At 40.7% G+C, this 26163-nt stretch overlaps 1 protein-coding gene across 1 annotated transcript in view; it reads right to left on the bottom strand.

The window, feature by feature from the left end:
* LOC106514408 (fibroblast growth factor 10) overlaps positions 1-21478 on the bottom strand; it is a 42180-nt gene extending 20702 nt beyond the window's left edge. Inside the window, exons 1-3 of the mRNA XM_014003663.1 lie at positions 21406-21478; positions 20788-20842; positions 1584-2239 (exon numbers count right to left, since the gene is read on the bottom strand). Coding sequence (XP_013859117.1) covers positions 1584-2239; positions 20788-20842; positions 21406-21478 — 784 coding nt within the window. The remainder of the gene's footprint in view (positions 1-1583; positions 2240-20787; positions 20843-21405) is intronic.
* Positions 21479-26163: the final 4685 nt, after the last annotated feature.

Here is a 26163-nt window from a genome sequence, read left to right as displayed (position 1 = left end):
CACACACACACACACACACACACACACACACACACACACGCACACACACACACACACATATTCACACTGGCCCTAATAAAAGTGGGGTTTTGCCATATGGAGGCCATGTGCAAGACCGGCCTCTCTGCGCTCTGGTGTGCGTGTGTGCCCAGCAGGGGAGGCTTGTACGGCACCAAAGTCCCACCAACACATGCATGCAATTGTGTGACATGTGTATGGAGGTGTGCAAGTGAGAAAAACACGTTAGAAATAATCTCTCTGATTTCGACAGTAGACATAACGCCTGTTGCACGGCATTCGGAGGTCGCTCAGGTTTCCCCCTCAGATTCCGTGCGCTTCTGGGGAAATCGGGGCAGGTAAACGTGGGAGTAATGTTCTGTTCTCGCTCAGCGACTGTCAACGTGCCTCGAGGCCGGGCAGTTACTCTCTGTGACGCTCAAAGACCAGAGGATTGAGGCCATCTTGGAGAACTTCCAGATGTGTTTAACTGGAAGATAAAAAAACGTCGTGGAGGACAGAATGATAACAGCTGATTTTCTGCTCTCGGTCAGCCATAACTGCTTGTGATGATCCTTTACAAATTGTTCAAAGTATTTAAGTTTGCTGTTGTGCAGACTGGATGTTTGGTTCAAGCACAGCAGCTTTAACAGTAACTTTGTTTGTTCATAATCTTAACAGGCCCCTTTTTGTTCAAATAAGTGAGCAAAACATTTTCATCACCTGCAACTTAGATGTTCTTAAGCTTAGATTAGAGTCAGTATGCCTCGCTGCGTGAACATGACACTGAGCAGCACTCACATGTGTGCTCAGTGACCCCTCTCGCCGTAAATAAGGGTTAAAATCATGTCCCACAACCAAGACGATGCATAAACAAACAGGAATCACATATTCACAGAGTAAAACCTCAAACTTAGCATATGCCCACCATGATCCCAGCTGCAGCACAAAAGCAGCAAGGTCCCAGTGGACTTGTCGTTCTCCCCATGGGGTTTAGCTGTTTTAGATATTTCCTCAAAGATGAAGAACTTTCTCTGGGCAGTATCTAATTGGTTCCAGTGAATCATCTCTCTCTCTCTCTCTCTCTCTCTCTCTCTCTCTCTCTCTCTCTCTCTCTCTTTTTTTTGTTTTTTATCTGTTTGGCTCACTGTTTTCCCCCCTTCGTCTCCTGCTCTTCTTCTGTCAAGCTCTCTCTTTCCGAACTCTTTGTAGTCGGACAAAAATGCTCTTCGCCTCCACAGATGGTGAAAAGGCTGGAAGCACGCAGCTCTGTTATTTGTTCTGTTGCCCAGTCACCTGTCTTAATGTGCACGGTTTCCCGAGAAGGAAACAAAGAAACTTCACTCTCCAGAGATAAACTCGGGAGATAAAGTGGAGGAAGAATGAGTGTGTCTTTTGCCACAGTGGTCTCATTGACAGTGGGGCCTTTGTCCTTGGCTGCTTGGTTCTGCCAAAAGATCTACAAAGAAACAGAGTGGCTGCATGTACCTGTAAATACAACAGGATCTTCAAAGTCTAATTTAAGCTCAGAGTATAGAGTCGAGGTCAAATCCAAAGATTAAAACGACATGAGTGAGCTGACTTACTGTATGGATCATCCCTGTCCTTGGTGCCATTAACGACTCCATCTTCACCGATGCGGAGGAAGAACTTCTGGTAGGAGAACAGCTTCCTCCGGCGCACATCTCCCTGCAGATGTTTGTAGCTGCTTCGCACGTGACGCCCGACCACCATCGCGGACGGCGACGACTCGTTGGCGGCCCGTGGCAACCTCGCMGAGGACGTGTAGAGCAGCGAGGGCGACGAGGGCGACGAGGCGAAGGCAGGAGGAGTCCCCCCTGGTGCATGGCTCTTCTCAGAGTCTCTGKATGGAGCAGCGGAGAGCGGGGAGGGTCCGAGCAGGAGGAGCAGGAGGAGGAAGGTGACGGGGRGCAAGAGCGAAGGAGGTCTGCTGCAGGGGAAGGAGGAGAACCAGGCGACCGGTGCACCTTGTGTCACTGTCCATCTACACATGGTAGTGGAGCTGGGAGAGCCGTGGAGGTGCTCAGGGGCTGGGGCATGCTGAGCTGGGTGCGGGGAAGAGGAAAGAGAGTGGGAGAGACTCCCCCCTGACCCCACAGAGTAGACCTCCTCTGTCTGGGAACTCACAACCTCACGGGGGACTGTAGGCGATGAAACCTCTGGAACAACTGGAGTGAAGATGGTTTGGCWGCGGCGGGTCAGAGCGGGACGTTCAGCAGATCTGCAGTTTCAATGAATCAAGATGTAGCCGGCAGGAAAGTCTGACTGTCCCGTCGTCTCGTAACCGTTATTCCTCAGGAGGAGCACAAGAATGTCTCAACATCCATAACTTAGATCTCAGAGCGAGAACTATCAAGGACCTTCTCCTCTCAAGAGGATCTGTTCTCCTAAATCTTAAAACACTTCAAATCCATTTAGAGCAGGACACACAATCTGACTTCATTAATACACGCTACCAAAATTCATATCCCAAAAGAAACACAAAGAATAAAATAAGTCAAAGTGCTTAGGGCAAAATGAATAAATAACTAAAAGTTTAAAAAAAAGAAACAGAACAGTGATGCTTCTCATAAAATGTCCAAAGAAATCCAAGCAATGCAAGTCACAAAAAAAAGTCAAAATCCAGATTTTCCTCTTTCCTTTTCTTCCTTTGTTTCTCTCGTATTATGTGAGCCGGTTTGAAGTTACTTGAGAGTGTAACTGAGCCCCCCACCCCGGGTCTCGTCTTTCTCCCCACTCTTGTTGTGCGTCTGTCAGTGAGCTGATCTCCTCGTCTGTCCTCTGTCCTTGCCTCTCAGAGTCTGAGTGCTGGTGCAGGCGATTTGCCTCTCCTCTTTCCTCCCGCGTGAGTGTGAGTGTGAGTGTGTGTGTGAGTGTGAGTGTGTGTGTGAGTGTGTGTGGCTCCCTCTCCTTTTTTTTGGCCCCCACCCTCTTTTTTGCCTCTGCCTCTCTTCTCTATCACCGGTCCTCTGCCTGGTTATCAGGAGTTTCAGAGAGGTGACTGAATCGTGTCTTTTTCCTTTCACCTTATTTATCTGCTACAGCAGCTCCCCAGATGTCTCCGTCTAATTGGATGTCTATTAAAACCACTTGGCTTTGAAGAGCTGAGTGCATTTATGTGAGCGTGCAAGTGTAAATGTGTGTGCCCATGTGTGTGTGTGTGTGTGTGTGTGAGGGTGGGGGATAGGGGTTGGGGGGGTCCGTCCCAGCCCTCTTCTTGCCTTCCCTCCCTCTCCCCATCTCCTCTGTCTCCACCCCTTCCCAGACTAAACCCCAGAGCAGAAAAGGTCAGAAAAAAAGGAAAATCCTTCCTTCAACTCCTCTTTTTTTTTTAGAGCCATTAGCTTTATCCTACTGCTGTTGATTAGCATGAAGTCTTTTTTTTTTTTTTGTGAGGTACCAAACTTTGCTGCAGAAAAACTGCCAACCTATTTGTTGTCTTAGGATGGCGGCCAGAAAGTTTTCAACTCCCGCCTCTCGTGGAGTTTTACATCCATGTTTGAAAACGCACCAAATAGTGTCGACAGTTTCTTTATTTTGCTCATTTAGGAATCTTTCAGTGAACATTTCGGKGTGTTTTGGTCAAAAACCCGTGCCTTACGTGTGTTGCAGCATTTCCAGCTTTCAGGAATCCAGGTCTCCTGTCTGGTTTTCAGCATTGTTTAATTTCCTTTTCACCTTGTCAGACAACAACCATATCTCCACCTCTTCTTTTCTCCTCACAACAGTTTCTCTTTGGTATGCCGTAAAAAAACATCTGACTCCTCTTCATTTTTGTTCACAGCATTAAAAAAAACATGTCCTGTACCTTTATTGTTCAGTCAGCAAGTGTTTCCTCGTGCAGGAGTAACTCTAAGACTGGAAAGATGTTGGGAGCTGCCAACAATCTGTCATTCACGTCGACGCCGCGGCCTTCTGTTTCCCACCGAGGGCTCGACGTCGCAGATTGCAAGGATTAATCTGACGGGTTGTTTTGGTGAACGAACAACCACTGTGCAAAAACGTCACGATGAAATGATGATAAATGGTTGTACGAACCCGTTTTTATGTAACAAGCAAGGGATTAAAAAATTCTGCTGATAAACAACAGACGCTCCCCCCCCCACCCTGTCTTTTATACTTGTAGGATTAAAAAAAGCGAACTGCAGCTTAAGATTTTTATTTCCCCTATGCAACTAACTTGTTMCATTTAATGTGTGACATGTTTATCACAGTTTTCAGACTCAAAATGAAGTCTTCAGGGYGTTGCCCAAGAAACAGTCCAAACCCAAAGACATTTAAGTGACTATTTTTGCTCAGATAAGTGAACTAAACCATTTGTCAGTTATCAGGGTAGTTCATTTGATGTCATTGCACAGTATGTTTATGCACTTAGGTAATAGATGACCAAGCGTAAGTCAAGTGTTGGCACCGTTCAGCACCGTGGACAGCACTTTTCATTGCAGTCCTTCAACATGCTAATGCAGTAATTGAAAATCTTCACCTTCGACATGATTCAGGTCTCCTGATAGCTTCTCAAGCAGTTGTTTGACATTTTTTAGAGTGAGTATAGTGTGAGGAGAATCTCTGAGGAAGGTATGGGCCTTACAAGAGAAAAAACACTCCCATTTGAGGAAAAACTCTTGAAAAGTGTTATGAAAGTAGAGGAACCTCTGTGGGGTTGCATAAGATTTTYTTCATCAAGCGAATAACAATAATGACTACGGTACTTCGTAGAGATTTATAGAAAATTCTCAAAGTGCAAGAATTCTTCAGGGTTTTGTCTTATGACAGATTWATACTGAGAATATTTAACAATTCTGCCACTAAAGTTTTGTTTGTTAAATTATTTTGGTTGYTTTTGTCAAAACTCTATAGTTGTTAGCTGCAGCTAAAATTTATGGCGGGATTATTTAAATATACTGATAAYGTGAGGTGCAGGCAGGGGAAAACCCAGGGCGCATGCAGGCAAAATCCATGGTGAAAACAAAAAGGCTTTAATAATAAACAAAAAGTGGCTGTCGAGGCAGCAAAAAACTCACAAAGTCTCAGGACGGACACGGAAGACAGCACAGCACAAAACAATGATCGGACACAGACTGAACACAGGACACAGAATATAAAGGTAAACTAATTAGGGACAACAAGAAACACCTGGAGGAGACACACGAGGAAACAGGTGAGCAAGGGCGGGGCTAGAGGAATGACAGCGGAGAGAGATACACAGGGGAACACAGAAAACACTAGAAAACTAAAGCAAAAACACAGATCATGACAGACAAACCACGTAATGCAATTTTGATAGCAATGTAATTGTTTATAAAAACACTATGATATGATATGATTTTTCTTCTTTTTTTTATTTTTTTAGGGGGAACGGGGTTGTTTTTCCAAAAGGAATAATCCAGTATGGTCTTGACACAGCTTGAACATCCATTCATCATATTTTACTTCCATTCAGGGTCACTGGTGCCCATATCCAGCAGTCCCAGTGCGAGGGGTGGGGTACACCTTGGACAGGTCACAAGTCCATCACAGGACCACATACTGTAGAAACCAAACAGACAAATAACTGTCCACTCTCTCACTCACACTCAGGGATTGTAACTGTTTTGGTAGATGGCCTCTTTCCTGCAGCTTCCTGAGTGGCAAGGGTGGAGCCAGATCTGTCCAATCAGCCACTCTCTGTGAGAACGTACCTCCATGGGTTTCCCTTCTGGATCAGCTTCCTGACACTCTCCCACTCATCTAGCACAATTCACTTACCTCCTTCACCCTCCTCTGCATGCAAGCCTCCTCCACGATCTTGGTACGCATAAAGAAGAATCAATGCAAGTATCAGCTTTCTCTTATTACTCAGTACTCGTCAGTGACCGACTCTTCCAATCTCCCCACAGAGCTTTCCCTGAGTCTACCTACTTGCACTGTAAATAACTCACTTATTGGTTATTTCTGCTTCATAGTCAGTGGAACCATCTCATAGTCAGTGGAACCATCTCACTTTGTAAAACATTTATAAAGAGAATTTAGAGTTATCAATTAGCCTATCATTCATATTTTTGGTCTGTTGGGGGAAACCGTAGTACCTGGAGAAAACCCATGCCTGCAAGGTGAGAACACGCAACCTCTACACAGAAAGGTCCCTGGCTGGGATTCAATCCGGCAACCTTCTTGCTGAGAGGCAACAGCTCTACCAACCAAGCCTCCATCCCACCACAGCTTGACCATTTGGCTCCCTTTTTTAGTCTGGGTTATCTTTTTTTGCCAAACTGAAGTCCTTTAAAGAGCTATCTAAAACAGGTAAAATGTTATCTGTTAATAATCTTTACACATGACCACATTTAAAAAGATGTGACCTATTCCTTTTACATCCAGGCTGCTTTAAAGAATATCAACAAAAGAAAMCCACACGTTATATTGGACGTGACCTAAACTTGATTCAAGAAATACAACTTGTGAAGAAAGCTGGAAAATTTTGGAGAAAAGAATGAAGGAGTGAGACGGAGAGATAAAAAAAAATGCCAAGTGATAGAGTAGGAGCGAGAAAAAACATCTGCTCAGTGGCTCTGTGGCTTGAATTTGGGGCGTATATTGAAACACACACACACAGCATATGTCACTGACCCTTTTATCGTTGCAATATAGTTTTTAAACTGTGTAATCATTGCTCTCTGGTTATGGCAGGAACAAATCACTATTGAACCAATATTCTAAAAAATATCAATTTCTCACTAATCTCTTCATTGTGTTGCCCTGCAGTCTTGTTGTTCTGTGTAACAGTTCTAACAAGGCTCAGATGTTGAAAGCAAGTTGACTGAAAGAAAAAAAGAAAAAGTTTCGTCACACCAGAAAACAATTTGTTGGAGCAGCTTCAACAAATTTGAGGCCTTTTTTTAAACCTGAAAACTGTGGGGCTTTCCTGTCTGGAAAAAAACAAACAAACAAAAAAAGATTGTCATTTAAATGATGGTTTTACATATTTTATTTTATTTTATTTTATTTTTACAAATCTTTATCATTCAGTTCCAGGACAAGTTTAGAGACTGTTACACAACGGATAATGATTTCAAGTTTTAGCTGAAATAATAGAACATACTGTAATTAGATTGTCACAGTAAATAATTCTCATATTTTTAGAGGAAAAGAAACGTTGGAACAAGATGAGTCTCATTGTCTGGTGGTTTTGCTTTACATGGGTGTTCAAATCCTGCAAATGTGGAATTTGCGGACTGGGGTCAGAAACCAAAGCAATTAGTTGTGCTCGTATAGATTCCCAAAGAGCTACAGAGAAATTACATCCCTGAACGTTGCTTTTCCTGATTCAGGTAAGCGAGGTGAACGCTGGTCCCCATCTTGGACCGCCGGTCCTGTCCCAGATAAGTCTMGCTCGCCCATGCCCAGGAGGTAAAACCCATTAGGGACCAAGCAGTTCGGCTCAGTGATTCTAATTGTTTCATTGCGGTTAAGCTGGTGGCTTTGAACACATTATGGCCTTCAAACCAGCTCCGCTGAAATGGCCCTGGCAGTTAACTTTAATTACACACATATTAAAGTACTTACTCCAAAAAGGAGGTCTTACAATAAGCTAACTTACACGACAGTTGGCCCAGGCTGCTGAATAGATAATATACCGTGAACGCAAACCATCAGTGACAACCATGACAAACCTGAGCGCCTGGTTCAAAATCAGGTTTGAACTTTTCTTTTATTCAACCGAGGTTTGGAAATGCAGTAAAGCTGTCATTCTTAGTAGATAAACGAACAAATAAAAAAGTGCTAAATCCTTTACAAAGCTGCCTTTTTATAATCCGTCCTCTTTAAGGCATCTCTTTTTTTTGTCATTTCATTGGAATGCAATGGAGATGAAAACAAACAGAGATCAGTGCGTGAGCGGCAGTGATAAGGGAACACGAGTAAACACCTCGTTTGACCCGACCTCACTCAGGCAGCGTTAAAAAGTTTGCTAAGCTCCCGAGCCAAGAGACGTGACCTTCACATAGCATAAACAGAGATGTTCCAACAGGGCGAAACCAAGCAGTGAGACCGGTGTTTTGGTTTGAAGATGTTCTGTGATTTACACCTTGCTGTCGTCCTGACGGGGCCCCCCCGCCTTCCCTCCTGTTGACTTTGGAGAAAAAAGAAAAGCTTCTAAAAGCTCCAGGTGGTAGCTCTGTCATTAAGTAATAACTTATTTCAGTTAGCATGACTTTGTTGTACCGAAAAAGGCCCTGACAGTCTGGTTTTTGTCATTTACTGAAATGTTTCGCTGCTTAAAAATAAAATGATGCAATATCAGTATTTTTGTGTGGGCTGAGCCCTTTTTGTCTGGAGGGCTGATCCAGATGATTATTGAGTAAGGAGCTTATAACTAATCTTCCAGCTGGTGGGGTTGAAAGTACAGTTGCAAAGAACAAAAATGTGATCTCACAAAGACTGTCGGGATTTCTTGATTGATAAAATACAATCTTATCTTGGAAGATGCATGTAGAGACAAACTGACRAAACTAAAACATATACAGCAATTGTTTACTAAGTTAACACTTAGAATTCAAGTTGTAAAATTACTGTACATTGTTATTACTTTGTGAGTGGGACTTTTGAGTGATATGATGTGATCATGGTATAAAATAGGTGGGAACTCCAACTTCAGGAATCAACAGAAGTGAGTGGAATTGTTAAAAATGTTGGGGTTTTTTTTTGGCTTTTTTTTTACTGGCATTTTATAGCCTAGCTTGCTGCATCCATCATGTTTGTCTGTATTTTTATCACTGGAGCCACTGGTTTTGCATCATTTAAAGAAACTTTATGGTGATATTTAGAATTTACTTAAATGGGCAATATTATGTTTCTCAGGCATATATTTAAATTCTATACCACAATAAAGTAACTATGTCACCTTCAGTTGTTATTAAAATGCTGCTTTTATGTTTAAATCAAAAATAAACTTGACTTCTCATTCATTTCTATTTCTAAACACCTTGRAATTGGCCTCTGTCTCTTTAAGAACCTCCTTCGGATCCCATCACGCCCTTTTCATCACGCCATCATAGCCGCTTCTCTGCTGTTTACAACCTGGAGCGCCGTAGCAGACTTTGTTGTTGTAATGAAAATTTAAAAAGYAGCAACATTATACAAGATCGATTTTGGAAAATTGCATCTGAGGATACATGTGACCCTTACTGTCGGACTGGAAAGTATGTTTTCTAAAGAACCGGAGCGATTACAGAGACGACCTTTCAGCTGGTAAGAYATTTCTGTCACTTACACCACATACACACACATACTGATCGTAATAAGTTACAAATCTTAACACATAGACCAAACAACAACGATGTGAACAAAACGTGAGTTGTTTTTCAGCTGACCTGAGCAGGTGACAACGGTGTTTAATGCAAAAAGTACTGAAATGAGAAGCTGTTATTATTGGAGCTACAGACACTGGTGTTCGTCATTTCCTGTGTTTCTGCTGACAGCCTGCAGGAGTCAYGGGCGKGGTGCATAGGGGTGTGGGGGCTTTGTTTCTTTTATTCCTGCTGATAGCCTGCAGGAGTTGGGAGCAGCACTGGGGGCTCAGACAAGGTTTTCACCGGGTGTTTGCTKGTTGTTGCTGCCGATAGCCAACTCCTGCAGGAGTTGCGGCGCRGGCCAGGGAGTGCGGAGGTGTGCTCTGTGATGAGGAAGCTCAGCTTGGAGACACAGTCCAGAGGAGGAGCTGAGTCCAAAAGGCGGTTCTAGTCCAAACCAGTCGTTTTTGCTCCCCTGCCTGGCTGCCTCAGGACACTACAGGATTTCTCAAACATGCATGAATGAGTCAAAGTAAGACTTTGGTATGTTTTTGGTGAGAGGATAACATTATAACATGATATAAAGCTCAAAAAAGTTGATTTTAAAGGATATAGCCCCTTTTAAAAAGTGGTGTTTTTACTGGCATTTTATAGCTTAGCTTGCTGCATCTATCATGTGTGTCTGTATTTTTGTCACTGGAGCCACAGCTTCTTCATTGTTTAAAGAAACTTAATGATGATATTTAGAATTTGTTTAAGTAATAGTATCACGCTGTTTATGAGGCTAGCATAGATGCTACAAGTAAAGCTAGCAATAGGCTACAGTAAAACAACATGGTGTACTTGAGTACGGACAGAAAATTYGGAGGTGAGATCCTTGTAGTCTTTTGTTGGTCTTTTACCTTTGATAAAATGTTTGGAGCAGACATTTAGTCCATGGTTGCACTTTTTTTCAGTCAAATTAAGCCTGTCCCATCACTCAAATCCAGCTGTTAGCTTAGCTTGGAAAAAGTGACAAAAAATATTCCTTCCTTGTGGGGATGGAAATATCTTGAGTAACTATTGCAAGTACTGTATCACAATATTTTTGGTCCTCCTGGTAGAGTTTGGTGCTGTTTTCCTGAATTTATTTAAGTTTAAACACAGCTAAACTGGCTCAGAGAGCTTGAAAGCGCACCAGACGTAGTCGCTGATAGCCTGATTGAAGGTCCCCATTCCGGACTTTCTGGCCCACCACCCTGCATGTTTTAGTTGTTTCCCTGCTCTTCTGCAAGTCTTTAAGTTCTGCAGAAGCTTGTCAATCACTCGTTTATTTTAATCAGGTGTGCCAAATCAGGGAAACAACTAAAACATGCAGGGCAGTGGGCCAAAATTGAGAACCACTACTGGTTTCTGCAGAAGAGATTTGAGTTTAAAATCCCATGAAAGGAGGACTTTTTATTTTGTTGTTGAACAAACCGTGGCTAAATACTGTAATAAAACCAAGGTTTATAAAGCTTTTACTTTTGGTCCATATTTAATCCAGTTTTTAACTCAACGATCTGTTCAGCCTGAAAATGCTCATACGATGTCTCACACATCACCTGCATACAACCTCCGGTAAAAACAATGGACTCACCACTTACAGGATGTTCTTTCTATTGTTTAACGTTGCATAAATTTCCAATCTTCTGGTATTAGGAACCAATAAAAAAGAAAGACACACAACTGTTGTAAGCTGTCATGATAACTTTTTTAGATCAAGTAGAATGGAATCGCTCAGTACTTTGCAGCTCTAAAACAAACACCTGCATCAGATTAAATCTGCTAATTAGCCGGTTCAAAAAGCAGATTGAAATGAATCATGGCTCCAACATGAGAGATGTCAGCTGAAACAAAGTTTATGAAGTTTAACCAAGAAGGTAAATCATCACAGAACGTTGCAGAAGATACTCCCATTCAGCTGGGCCTGAAATCTGAACCAAGCACAAACAAAATGAGAAGGTTGTTGCAGGGAGACAGATGAAAACATCAAACTGTCAAGATAGAAAACTTACAGAAAAGTCACTTGAAAACAGAAAATGCACAAAAATAAAAAATAGAACCAAATAACCAGGAACACGACTGAACTATAAGAAATCACATAAAAGAAATGTGATTTGTGTGGAAAAGTCCAACAAAATCGGTAAGAACAAAACAGAAATTTATGAAGATGACTGCCTGAAGAAAATAAGCACATTTCCACAGTCATTGATACAAGCCAGGACCTACATTACATTTTCAATAAATCTAAAGGTCTTTGTCGACAGTTTGGACTCTTGAATGTCCAATGATGTTTGTTAAAGATGAGAAACCATCTTGCCATGGGTCAAAAAAGACTTCTGTCAATAACATTTTTTTCATTTAATGTCCCTGATCAAATAAACTTGAATTAAATCCACTTTTTTTCCCACTCCGATTAGCTTCAACGAAGATGTTTTGCTTTCTTTCACTTGAGCTCAAAACATGAAGTACTGAGCAGAAGATACTAATTTAATGCCAGACAGAGAGGGTGTAGAGGCTAATTAAAGCTGATAGTGTGTTGCTAACATGACCGAGACTTTCCACCCTGGACTCAGTGTCAGCAACATGTGTTCAATAAAGACATCAAAATCAAAACTGTGTGAGTGGTTTATGTTTGGTCAGATTAAGTCCGTAATTATGACTTAGATTGATCATTTTTAAAAACCCAGATTTTATGAATTACCAATTCATAAATCCTGCTATAAAAAAAGTTTTCACATATTTTGTTCAAACAAACCTTTTTGCTCAAACAGAACCAATCTATCTCCAGGTGGAGGACAAAGGAGTCAAAGCAAACAACAAAAAGCTCACTCTGCTTCGGCGCTGACGTTCTTCATCCACAAATGTCATCCAGTAATGACGTTGAGGAGTAATCGTTCATTTTTGAGGGCCGTGGTGAAAATTATGACTCAAAATGAAGTCATAACAGAGCTAATTATATATCTGAAAGCGAGTGCTGCCATATTTTGGGTTTTTAGACAGCAAACATCACATCTGTGAAGCAGACCKACCCCTCTGACATCTGCCTCACAGACACGTCCCTTCACCAGCAGCTCCGATGCCACACTCAACCATCCAATCAAACAAACACCGGCCTGAAATGTTCACTTTACAAAGCGCAAATGAAATGAGCGTAGCATGTGCTGATTTTACTAATGTCAGCTCCTCAATCGGATGTATTTGTTGCTTCCTTTGAGAGTTGGCTCAGTAACATGAGTATAAACTAACAGCATTAATGTTTAATGTGGGTTCGGATAAAAAATGACCACCACTGGAAACAACGTTGTAACTGTCAAGGATAAAACTAAACAAAACAAAAAAAACTTGTCATTGAATTAAGCTCGTTTTAAAGTCTGACATCAAAAACCTAATTTCTCATCTAAAATTACAAACTGTGGTTTTGTCAGCTGGAGCGTATAGTCGTGGATTAAAGTTTATATTTTCAAATGTAAACTCAAAGCTGGAGATGTTTGCTGTTGGCTTCCCCCAATTCATCCTCCTCTAAGAGCAGCGATAGTCATGTTGGGAATAATTATTGTGTGGACCAAGCAGAAGAGAAAGCAGGAAAATTTAAAAAAAAATCTGCCACTGGAACTGATAATCCACAGAAATCCAGTGTAGCATCAATTCTCATTTACATATTTTAACCTAAAATGATCTTTGTGAAACAAAATCTCAATAAATATAACTGAATTTGCACAAAATAATGTGAAAGGTACTTGCTTGGTTCAAAATTAACTAAACAAAAGAAGTCAACACACACAGGAACAGAAAACCAATCAGGCCAAAAAAAAGTGTGATTCAGACTTGAGCAGAATAAAAATATAAACAAACTACAGCATGTTTGTTCTCCCTGATGAAATATACCATCCAACTCTTTAAATGAAACAATGATTGCACAAAGGACTCGCTATCGGCTCTAATTGGATAAATGGTTGTGATTGGTCCGGCCTGATCAAAGCTGAGGGCAAATCTGTTCCCAGAGGTTCGTGTTTTGTCAGAGCAAATTAAACATGAGGCCTTAAAAAGTCACATGGAGGCAGAATCTAAATGCACTGTCTTTTTAAAATCAGATAAAAGATTTATAGACACACAGTGTCTCATACAAACAGGTTTAAAGTTTTATTACTCAAATACAGTATGCTTTTATAAATAACAAGCTGTAAGCCAGGCCGTCCTAACACCAACAAGTTTAGTTTCAAATTGTGAAAATATTTTTGCCCGTTTATGTGAACAAAAATCAGTGCCTGCTCATATCTTGAACATTGCCTGTTGGTTCATTTTTGCATCCGTTTAAGCCTTCACACGATCATCTCATCAAACTGAGGCCAAAGCCCGGTGCAGGTGCACGGTCCTCCTTCTCTGAAATATTCATGTGGAGGCGGGGAGTGTCAGGTAAATATTGCAACAGGTGGATTAGTTCTGGTTACAGAGAAAGCAAGCGGACAAATAAATTAGTCATTAAATCTGATTCTGTGATGCTTTCAGAAAAAAATAAACAGATGAGTTTGTTTGTAACGCTAATACTGCAAACACAACCAAACAGCAAAACTAGCTTTCATTTTTTTTCAGACTAACATTCCACATTTGTTTTTTCTCGAGTTTGACTGTATAATAAAAACATTTAGTGTGCTATGAAACTTTGACAAGGCATGCACTAAATGTAAGGGAAGTAGAGAAATTGCATTTTCTGCAAAAGTGCAGTAAAATAATGTGCTGAAGTTGAGACTGAAATGTAGAAGCTAAAAGAAGTAGAGCACTACAGACTAAAAAAAGTAAAACACACAAAAATTTGTTTAAAAGTAAAAGACTAGCTAAATGTTTGAATTAAACCAAATGCTAGCAAAAAAGTAGCAAAAGTCTGAAGGCGCACACATACTTACTTACTTAGCTCCGCAGAGGTCCGCGCGGACTCGAGGCGGACTCAATGCAGACTCGAAGAGGCCGTCCGCCGGACTGGTCCGCGCAGAGATCAGTTGTTTACGTCTGCATCCACGGTGTCGCACAAAAAACTGCCCTGCGAGTTCACGTTGAACTGTTTTGGATGCGACACCAAGCTGATAAATTTGAGAATCTGTGTCATTTGTGAACGAAATGGAGTCAAAATTTGAAGAGCGTCTCTTGGAGGAGATTAGAAAACGTAGAAACTTTTAAAGAAATTAAAGAATTTGCCAGGCAGTCCGTACGCTCGAGTATGAAGTCTCAAACATCCGTTGACAGTATGCGCACAGTCCGTGTGGCTCATGGACTGCACACAGCACGCCCAAGTGGGAGCTTTAAGTAAAATTCAAAAGTAGCAAAACATTAGCTGAAATCTAAGCAAAAGGCTAGCTGGAAGCTGAAAGAAAATCAGCAAAATGGGATCTAGAAGTATTAGAAATATAGCTAAAAACCTAAAGCTGCAGAATTGTATCAAAAAATAAAAGTGGTAACACTGAAGCTTAAAGTAAAATTACACKAAGAGCTAAAAGTAGCAGAAATGTAGCTAAAAGCAGTAGAACTATAGTTAAAAGCTAGTAGCAGAATTGTAGCAGAAAACTAAAAGAAATGAATATTTTGAAAAAACTGAATAAAACGTTCTGAATTTTTAAAGGAAAATATTTGTAGACTTGCGACCTGTCCAGGGTGTACCCCGCCCCTCGCAACAGTGACTGCTGGATATGGACACCAGTGCCCCGTGTGACCCTGAAAGGAAGAAGCTGGTAAAAATGTWATGGATGGATGGATAAAAAGAAAAACGTGAAAAACAAAAATTCATAAAAAAAACTGAAAGTCATAGGATCATCTCTTAAATGAGTGAATGTTTTGAGACAAATGGCTGAAAAAACAGGAAACAGTCATTCAGCATTCACACAAAGTAAAGTGTGGATGACTAATAATGTTTGACAATGCAACTAAATTTTCACCTACAGTCCAGACCTGTTTGCAGTTAAAGGGACACTAAAAGTAATAAAAACAAAAATGCAAAAAAAGATGTGGGGAATAGAAGAAGGTGGATGAAGATTCTGGGAGGGGAAATACGAGGTAATTGTCTTTGATGATTAATGGCGTTCGTGGCTTTCGTGTTTATTTTGCTGGGCAGAAAGTTGAAAGCGGAGCGGGTCTGAGACCAATCAGTGGTTATCATTAAACGGCGGAAGGAGTGCCAGAACCAATCAAACGCTGCTTCGGTCCGAGGACGGACAAGGGCTAAGTGGTCATGTTGTCAAACAAATGAGAGGTGTTTGTTAGATCTGTAAAATCCAAACATTTGTTGGCTGAAAAAGTGAAAAGATTTTGTCTTTTTTAAAACATCACCCTGGTTCCACTTGTTTGGCCATGACTGAGCCGAAACAAATGTAGTCGACATCTCAGCTTGTGTTTAGACTGAAATACCTGAGATAAACAGTGTAATTACATGATTCAAATTTCACTTGTGTTGTGTGGGCTTCATACCAGCTGATATGCTGTGTGTTTCCATTCATTTGGAGTTTTTCCACTGTGGTTAGACCCAATTGTGCATATCTCTTCCCTGAACAACCCCCATCAGTTAAAAACATGCTGGGTTGACAATCAAAGTTTCCTTTTTTTTTTTACAACAACACAAAAATATGTAAAGCAGTTTAGGCACTCCGTAAAAAACACATTCCATTACAGAAACCTTTTCTTTGAGAATATTTACAGAAAAGAGTTAAAATCAGCCATTTTAACTTTTCTAGACTGACATTTTCCTGAGACGTTTATTAGCCTGACCTTTGCTCTCCTCTGTGATTTACTTGAACATGTTTTACATCTGTTGGTTTATGACTGTTTGTTTTTTTAATACACTGTAAAGTTTTGGTAGAGTTGTACTGATTCACTGACATTAGTTGGAAACCTGGTCTTATGGACACAAATTAGCGGCCCAAAGACTTTTCCATCGTGACTTCTCTGTGGTAATCTGTACCTAAAGGGCATTCTGTCTGCTTCAGATGCTGAAGACAGTGGACGACAATCATTGATGTTAGATTGTGCTCATTAACAGGACCACCACTGTCGGCTTTCCCCCCATCTGGAACTCAAAGAAACAGGTCCTCACTACTGAGCAGGACAAAAACATGCCAAATGGTATACAGTATACATCATGAGCTCACCAATACTCTGATGGCAGTTTGTGATTTAAAGCAAGATAATTGAACACGCATGTCCCAAACGGGCCTGTTTTTTTTTTGTTTTTTTTTGGAAACTGGACTTTTCGTTCCCTATCAAGACCCACAAAACCATCTATTTTTGTCTCATCTGTCATCTTCTGTTTGGGTCCGATCTGGACCACAGTGTTTGACAAATTAAATAGGAAAAAGTCCTCTAAAAGGGGACACAGCTAAGTGGCTGCCATGACGTGCAAGATTGCATCAGGAAGGAGGAAAAATGGAGGCCAGGTGTGTGGGTGGGTGGGTGTGTGTGAAYGGGGGCTTTTGGGTTATTTGACTAAAATGCTCCCAGACCTTTTACACCACAGAGACTCTCCTGCCTTAGATCAGAACAGTACAGGACTTTGTATTAAAAGGTTGGAGGAGTTGAGACATCAGAGGAAAGTGTGAGACACTGAACGCTCCTCAGCTCCTTCCTAATGTTACAGCCGACAGTGTAATCACCCTCACCAGATCTGAACACACACACACACACACATTCACACACACCTCCAGCACTCTTGTCCATTACTTTGAAAAGAGACACCTGTCTTGTTCCGCGCACTAGTTAGAATTTCAGGTGTCGGGTTTATATAATCCCTCTCTCGTCTTTTCCTAACAATTCTGATCCTGTTCAGTCTGCGAATGACTGATCTACATCTAATTCAGCCTTCTGAGAGTACACATGTCTCACCGCCATCAAACGGCGCAGGGCCRAGGAAAGAGAGGGCGACAGCAGTTTAAAGGCAATTACATGTATGTCTGGTCTGTGATGAGAGAAGAAACTCAAACAGACAAAAGCTCTGTGATGTGGTGAAGCCATCCAGCCGTCCTCAGGTACACAATAGGGAGCCGATTCAAAGACCTGCAGGAAAGCATTCTGTCTAGACACGCGAACGAACCAAAGGAAAAGTCCTGCTGAAGACATGAAGACATTCCCTAGATGATAAGACAAAAACAAYAACAACAAAAAGGAGTTTGAAACATTCTTGAAAGCGTTTTAAAAGCACTTGAAAGAACCTGTCAGAAGTGGATACCTTTAAGATCAGTGGACTGAAGTTATTTCAGCTTTTGCTGCGATGAAAGCGGGACTCTGAAGGCAGGCTTCGTGTATTTTTAACACAAAGTTGACATAAAACGTTCAGCTTTTTTTTTCCCTTTCATCTGTTTAAAATGAGCTAAAACTGTACAGCAGGATGCAGCGGATCTGCATGCTCCTTCAGAAATGTTTTCGAATGTATTAAAACTTTTAGGTTTGATTTACTGCCTGCAGAACAGAGTGGTTTCCAGCTGTTAGGAGACACTACTGTAAAAAACACACACTTATCCACTTCAATAGAAAAAAGTCAATTTTCCTGCAGTTTTATGTAACGTACACACTATATGTTAAATCTAAAACAATTACAGTCTGTCATATTTAGGATTTTTGTCATCTATTATCAGAGTACTGAAAATATTATTTAATAAAACTGTATAATACTCACCTGGTAAATAAGGGTTATGAATAAATATCAAATAGAATGATAGAATGATGATCTTGATTGTGATTGGACAGAACAGGTCAGGGTCATGTTCTCATGCGTCCTCTTATCAGGTCTTTTTCACTGGGTGTGTGTGAAACGCCACATGTTTCTCTGGGCGGTCTTGTCTTTTCGYGTGATTCTGTGTGTGGACCTGTGGAGTCGGTCAGCACAGGTGCCGTCCAAATGCCTGCTCTTGTTCTTGCACGTGGAGCATCTGCTGAGATTCTCGACTGAAGTCTCAGTAAAAACCCTCCTCAAGTGTTAGTAAGTCATTCGTCACATGTCTGACAACCGTAGCGTGAATTTTATTCAACAAATTCTGCCTTCTAGTTAGCACGTGTCCTTCGTCTCTTTAAACCTGACCTGTGTCTCCAGAAGACACACCACCCACCCACCTCCTCTGAAGCCGTACAAGTCGTGCTTCCATCACCACTTTTTWAATGCGCGTTTTGAAGCATCGCATTAAGAGGTTGATGGAGACGGCAGAATTCAACTCAATTTTGAGGCAGCGWGGTGGGTTTTGGACTTTCCGAAAAAAGAGTTAATGCGCAAAAGAGAAAATGAAAACACTTATAAGTTTTGACGTTACATTTACCTCACATGATTGATCAGCTGTTTCTGCTGTTGGTATCTTCCTGGATATTCCCATGAGAATCATATTTCTTTCTTTATGTCACCAGAAAGCATGTAACGTCGCCAATACTAGCTAAAATGAACAATTACAACTCGCCMAATAGCAACACTTCTCTCCATTGTACCAAGACGTTTGGTCCAAGACAGTTTACAGCCTCCACTTCCTGTTTATTACAGCCTTGTGTAAYTTCAAAGTTTGACAAAAATTACACTTTGCGTAACTTGGTTGATTTGCTACAGTCCAGTAGATGTAAACATGCCTAATTCTCTTTTGTTTTGCCACATTTTAAAAGTTCCCTCAAAATTTGTATTACAGTTGGATAACATGGCAACTGTTTTTTTTTAACATTTCTGCACTCGGTAGTTTAAAATCAAGTGCTTTTATTGGAAATGTGGACTAATTTTGAGGTTAAAGTTTTCGGATCAGTTGTCTAAAAAATGTAAGAGGGAAAAATATCATCATTGAATGAGTTGCATGCAAGACTCCACATTTTTTTTGTCAGAAAACATTGTGTTTATTGGGAAAAGCCCGAACTGATGACAGTCCTGCTCACCAGAAAAAGAAAATGTCATTTGTTTACTGCAACAAACAAGATCTCTTTTGCGCCACAAGCAAGAGCTGTTGCATCGACTGTTAGACAACAGGAGGGAAACCCAGACATCCCCTCTCCCCAGGGACACTCTCCATCTCATCCAGGGGTTTCCCAAGGTGTTCCCAGACCAGAAAGGATATATAATCCCTCCAGCAAGTTCTTGGTCTTGCTTGGGGGTTTCTTTTTAGTGGGACACACCCGGAAACCTCCAAAAGGAGGTGTTGAAAAGGCTTCCTACTTAGTTTCCTGGACCTCCTCAGCTAAATCCTTTTGATGTGCACAATCCAAACCTCCTGACAATAAATGAGGGTTGAAGGCAAATCAAGAGCTTTGCCTTTGAACTCAGCTCTTTTTTTATCATGACAGATCGGAGCAACACCCACATTACTGTGGATGAGGCCCACCTGTTTGCCCATCTTTCACTCTGTTATTCTGAGAAATGTTCTGGAAGAAAATACACAAGAAGAAAACATAAAACACTTGCTTCTGTAGGGATTCTGGATTTTCTGACATTAACCACCTTCTCTGCATTCCATGGCTGCRTCCAAATTCAGGGACTGTGTCCTTCAAAGCACCCAGCCTATCTGGTCCACGTGGGCCGGGTCCTTTGGAAGACTGGAAGAAAGTGGCTGTGAATTTGGATGGTCTTCAGCTTTATTTACACCCTTACCTCATGTCCTGCCGCCTAGCACAGTGACAGCATTAAACAGAAGCAATGGAGATTAAAAATAAATTGAAATTGGCAAAACTTTAATAATATAAATTAACAAATATAGCTTAGAGGCAAAAAGGCCTAATACAGCTGCTTTAAACTTTTGATTTTTTCCCACCAGGTCCCCTCTGGCTCTCCTTCTGGAACAACCAACCAAAACAATATCAAGCATCAAAAATCTCACCTCCAGCCTTCAGTTTGTCTCGTCACTCTCCAACCAAAACATTAAAGAGGACATATCGTGCAAAATCCATTTCATAGCTGCTAAATCCATTTTGTTGTATACTTTGTGTCTCTAGGAGTGCAGAAAATTTGAATTTAGTCTCCCGGTGCTGTGTAGATATCTTTACATTCTGTTTGGGTCATATTTTTCAACCCGGTCAGTTTCCTCTATTCTCTGTGACATTTTCTAAAGTATTAAGACACAGTATTTGCAATGCACCTGTCAAATAAGGTCTGAACTTACCAACTACAATTTCATAATTTTTATTCTCCTCTGCTGGGTCAGACTCTGGCTCCARCATGTAAGGCTGGATGAACAAGTCTTCCCTTGTAGACATCTTTTTAAATTAATTTGTGAATAAGATGTTTCTTCGCTGCTATAATGTCACAAAACCCTCTATCAAACTAGAATGAACCACTCTGGAAGCTTGATGGGGGTGGGGTATGAAGTGMAAGAGACAGCCTCAAAATGAGTTGATCTGAGACACGCCTCAGAAAAGGGGTAAAAGAGGGGCTTGTGGAGTTACAATAAGGAGGAAAGCATTGCAATTCCTTTTTATATACAGCCCAACTGAATGATTTAAATGTAAAAAAAGAAGGATTTAAAAGCAGGCTATGTCTCCTTAAACTCACCTGGGCGCCTTGGTCTGCTCCACCTTCCTGGAATCCCTTAGTCCTCTACCCAAACCTGCAAAAAAGAAGAAATCATGTAGTCCAACAGACTCTCTGCAAAAAATATTTCAGTCTATTCCACTATACTTACCAGTACTCTTTACTTGTTTACCACATTCTTGTACAGCACTGCACACGTTGTAAATAAACACTTAACTGTTCCTGTCTGGTGTCTCATTGCTTCTCAGTTGTTTCTCTGGGCAAACAGAACAACTCTGAGTCTGATAGGTTCATTCCGAATAAATAATGAGCATGAATAAACTCTACTGTAAAATACAGTTTCAGTTTTCTTTGCAGTCTGATTCCACGTTTCGACATCTGCATGAAACTCTGATCTGAACTCACAATCACAAGTCATTATTTGTTTGTAATAACTGGGATTGTTCTAAGAGCTGCTTTGATGTCACGCTGGATTGCTCCAGACAAAATGTCCTCACTGCTCTGCTGGAGGTGTCAGAGAGACGACACGCTCACAAAGATGAACACCAAGCACACATGAACCTGCGGTCTGGAAAAACCACAACAAACACTAACTCCAGAGCTAATCCCATCATGTATTTGGTGTTTTCTTCTGTTTACACTCCCCTGTAATGATGGGGCCATTAGACACGAGACTCTGTTTCCCATGAAAGGAATCATCACGCTTCATCATCACAACGATCTGTTGCTTGTAATGAAGACGGCGAGTCCAGGCTTCCCCCTCGTGTCGCTGTAAATGTTTGACTCAAGGACTCCYGCTGTTATTCCTCCCCAGGTTTCCTGAATGCAGGTAAATCTTGTATCAGAGCATCACTATGCATCAGTGCTTTTCTCTTTGTGGAAAGTAAAAAATAAAAAATAATTAAATGAATTGATTGACAAAACATTGGTGACATAAAACTCTTTTTACTTGTTCTTTGGGGAAACGTATTAAGTGAAGCGAAAAAGTGGAGAGAGAAAGAACGAACTGAGGTGACATTTGGGGGATTGAAGTCAACCAGACACTGTTACACCTCTGAGCCACCTAACAAAGTAGCAGTCAGAAGGTAACAAATCAGTTTTGTTTTCTTCAAATCCAACCTGTGTCTTTTTCTCATGTAGTACTAAATCAGATGTATATGAGCCTGCAGTCTGGACCATCATTTCGCCTTTAATCCAAATTTTACATTGAGGTAGCAGCAAACAGATCGATCCAAATTTATATCATTCATATCAGTGTAATGCAGTTTAAACCTAGGAACTCCATATTTCTGCAGAACATAAGTCAGATTTAGGCATGTGGGTGTGGGTTGGGGGTGTGTGTGTTACATAGTTCAATTCTACACCACAATGAAACAACTGTGTTATCTTCAGTTGTTATGAAAAYGCTGTATTCATCAAAAATGAATCTGAGTTTTTATCATAGTCTATCTAAACACCTTGAAATTGGCCTCTGTTTCCACCTACCATTTCAGACATTCCCACTTCAGCACGTCATCACATTTATGCTGTTTACAACCTTTCATAGGAAAAAAGCCCAACCATTTTTGACGAGCCGTGTCATCCTTAGCATTGGCATCCAAAAATACATTTTTTTTATTTGAAAAGCACAAGACTGAGAAATAGTTGGTATTACGAGCTTGACAGACGTGTAGTTCCACCAGGTGTTTGCTAATTGTTGCTTTTGTGGAGCTGTGTGGGGAGGTGCGGGGGAGGGGTGCTCTGTGGGGCGGGAGCCTGCAGTAGACTGAGGTCCAGGGAGGAGCTTTGAGTAAATAGGAGGTGCTTTGTATCAGCTAGCCTTTGGGGCATCTCTGAATGGCTACCACAGGAGATTCATGAGTGCGTGACCATGTATGAATGAGTAAAGCAACACTGAGTATGTTTTTGATGAGGGAATGACATTATAACATGATAAAAAGCTAAAAAAAGAGATGATTTTGCAAAATACCCCCCCTTTAAGACCTGCCGTGCTAATGTATCTTCATTTTATTGAGACACTAAGAAAAAAAAGAGAGACACTATAAATGAGAAAGTGACGGTTAAATTTTTGTTTACTAGTTTAAACTTGCTTCAAAATCTGTTGATTTCAAACATATTTAAATGACATTACAAACACCAACATTCTGACAAAAAGGCAGAGGACAGGGCATGAGAAAGCATAACTATATATGCTGTAAGCTGTTTCAAATTTGAATATTCCCCTTACAGAAATAGCAATGACATACAGCTTTGACATATCTGTGAATATCAAAGGGGCTTTTCATGTGGTTGCCAGCGCAACTGGCATGTTGACCACCCCATCATCACCATCACCACGTGTCAACTACAGCCAAGTTCTTCATATGGAGGCAACAAAATRTTAGCGACATTGTGGAGTGGACTGTCTGTCTGCCTCTCTCCGTCTTGCACACATACATACACACACTCTGAGATTTTTTTTTTTACAGCRTGTGAAAAAAAAGTGTCTGCTAAGGCCAACTCCCTCATATGGAGGCAACAACACACAGAGATCTTTGATGTTTCGGATGCAGACCCAAGGTCCACATGTTTCCCAGAGAGATGATTAACGGCTAATCGAACAGGAAAGGATTCAAAGGGATAACCTCAGCGCTGGTTGTGAGCTTTAAAATGTACGATAAACAAACATGGCATGTCACATTTGTTTGCTTTACGACTTTGTTTGTCTGTCTCGTCAGAGCTGTCAATGGCATGTTGAGGCAACTTGAAAGCATCCGGAGAGGAAAACAGCAGCACTTCCAGAGAAGTCAGATAAGTGACGCATTTTATCTTATCTGAAATCACTTTCAGCTTGAACCTAACATGGCATTAATTGCTCTACTAATAATTAATTACTGGATTTGTTTAATCACAATCAAGCTGTAATGTTCGTGTAACCGGGCTACGTTTATGTTTGCACCAGTAACAAATTATGACAGCTAATTTGAACCAGTGCACTGGAATTTGATCTGAAATGTAAACTTGCTCTCCATCCTGAAATTTAAGTGAAAAAAGTCATATTCAAGACCTAAAAACAGCCTCACTTAGATTAAGGGAGTGAAAATGTCATTTACGTTTCCCCCCATCTGCTGCTTCATCACTGTTAGGACGTGGCGTGATAACCCGAGACAGAGGCCGAATGTTGTAGTCAGCGGTGTGTCTTTGATGTGATTTATTAAAAATTCTGCTTTGTTATTTCACCCGTAATCCATTCGCATTGAATCCTTTTGGTCGTGTGAACTGACCTGAGTTAAACCGCCACCATTAAAGGCAAATTTCAGGCCGTACTGAAGTGGGGTTTGTGTGTAAAAGTTATAAACATCGCGGGAAATTTGGAGAAATGCAGGGCCGATGAGCTAACGGCACAGTGGGTCACAGTTGCCCTTTTAAAACATCTCCAAAATTTCACAGCAGTTCGTGCAAACATTATTTTATGAACCTCTATATTCCTGTCAGTTTTAAATTTCATGGTTATTTACATGTAATTCATGGTTTCATGCTTCAAAATTTTATTTGGTGTTGATAGTTTTTGAGCAGAGGGGGGGACAGAGGGGTGGCCAGGGTGGCGCTTGTCAGTCCTGGAACCTGATTGGCCTCTGGAGATGCCACCCCATTTGATTGACAAGTCACTGAATGTGGTATTGAAAGATACAAAATTAAAGTAAATGATAGAGTGAACATCTACCACATAATATTAGTTTTTGTAAAGACACAAATGTGTTATAAATGTACAAATTTAGGAGTATTTCACTCTTAGCACTCTTGTATGGGTTTAAGGAATATACCAGAATATATACCTTGCCTAAAAACATTTTTTATATTTTTGTTTTAATCTATATTTTGGCATTTTTAGCCATTACTTTTTATTTTTAAGGGGTGAAAAAAAATCATTGAACAAGAAGCAGGTTACATACTGGACAGATTTCAAATCCTAACAGGTGTGCCCGCTGGAAACTGGAGCTTTGATTAAAAAAAAAATCAAAGCTCCAGTTTCCAGCGGGCACACCTGTTGCTGCGTTAACTCAGAGGATGATGTGATAAATCTGTCAGTAAGTCTGATGTCATAAATATCTGCCCTGTCCTTCCAACATATCCAATAACTGGTGTGAAATCAGGAGGAATCTTCTTGAAATGTGAAAAGAACAGGAGAATTCACCTTCCACAGATCATAACCTTAAAACAAACTGGGATCCACCATTTATCTGAAACACCTTCATGCCTGTCAGTTTTTTCAAACATGAGTGTTACAGTCTTCTTTAACTTAGCTTTATGTGTTAACTTTATCACTTTATCATCCTCGGTAAGCAGACTTTTGATTACATTTTCAACCAAACAGAGTCAGATTTTACATTTGAGGATATTTGGTTTTGTCTTTTTTTATTTTTGCTAGTTATTACTATATATTTTATTTCCTTGTAACTTTACACATTGGGTTTCAGATTCATTTCAAGCCGTAGACTATTTTTATGAGATTATTTTTGTACAGTCTGTAAATCTTGAAGGAAGACAAGATGATGGCTGCCCGTGACGAATTAATGTTTTGAGGCTGGGGCNGGCTAAGAGGACTGGGTGGGCTGTGATTTATGAAACAACAAATGATGTCATGACATCAGTTTGTCTGAGAGATTAAGCGGTAGGATTGTTATCGAGGAAAGATGGGGAGAAAAAGAGCATGCAAGGTTAAAAATGTGATAAATAAATCACTGCTAAGATGCATCAGGAGATAAACTTTTTCAGCGGAGGCAAAAAAATTATAATAACAAAAAGCATTCATGATTACGAAAAAATTAATTGAATTTGCCGCTGTTACCATTGCTTTTAATATTATTGCTTTTAATAATTGCTTGTCAGCTTCTTTCTGCTGTCCAACTGTTTATATTGTGCAAGTGTTGCAACAGTGCTGTGTTTTTTTTTTTTAATTTGCAAAGCAGAGAGATCTTATAAAAGTCCAGCTGTGAAGACAGAATCCAGAGCTTCCAGGAAGAAAAAAAAAGAAAGAAAGAAAGAAATGTTATCAGACGGCATTAGGCCCAAATCACCCTGCCTGATTAATCATTTACTCTGGCTCTGATGTCGCTTCATGTGAGAAACATCGCAAAAAGCCGAGACATTACTCACACACCGCCCGGCCGATCTGGTAACACACACTCACCGGCGTGCACGGAAGATTTACGCAGGCCCACGAAGTAACAAAAACACCAGTTAGAGCTCGTACAYGCTGTTTTGGCCTCTTTACCTGACTGCAAGTTTGGTTTGTAATCCAACTCCTTTCTCCAAAGCAACATTTGACAAGCAAAGCTAGTGAAACTCATGGACAAAAAGGCTGATTTAGATTTTTTTTTCTCTCTCTCTCTCTCTTCAGTGAGAAATTTACTTTAT

Source organism: Austrofundulus limnaeus, unplaced genomic scaffold, assembly GCF_001266775.1.
Source record: "Austrofundulus limnaeus strain Quisiro unplaced genomic scaffold, Austrofundulus_limnaeus-1.0 Scaffold20, whole genome shotgun sequence".
Classification (NCBI taxonomy): domain Eukaryota; kingdom Metazoa; phylum Chordata; class Actinopteri; order Cyprinodontiformes; family Rivulidae; genus Austrofundulus; species Austrofundulus limnaeus.
The sequence above is the reverse complement of the archived record's forward strand: the minus strand, read 5'-3'. Positions and strand labels throughout refer to the sequence as shown.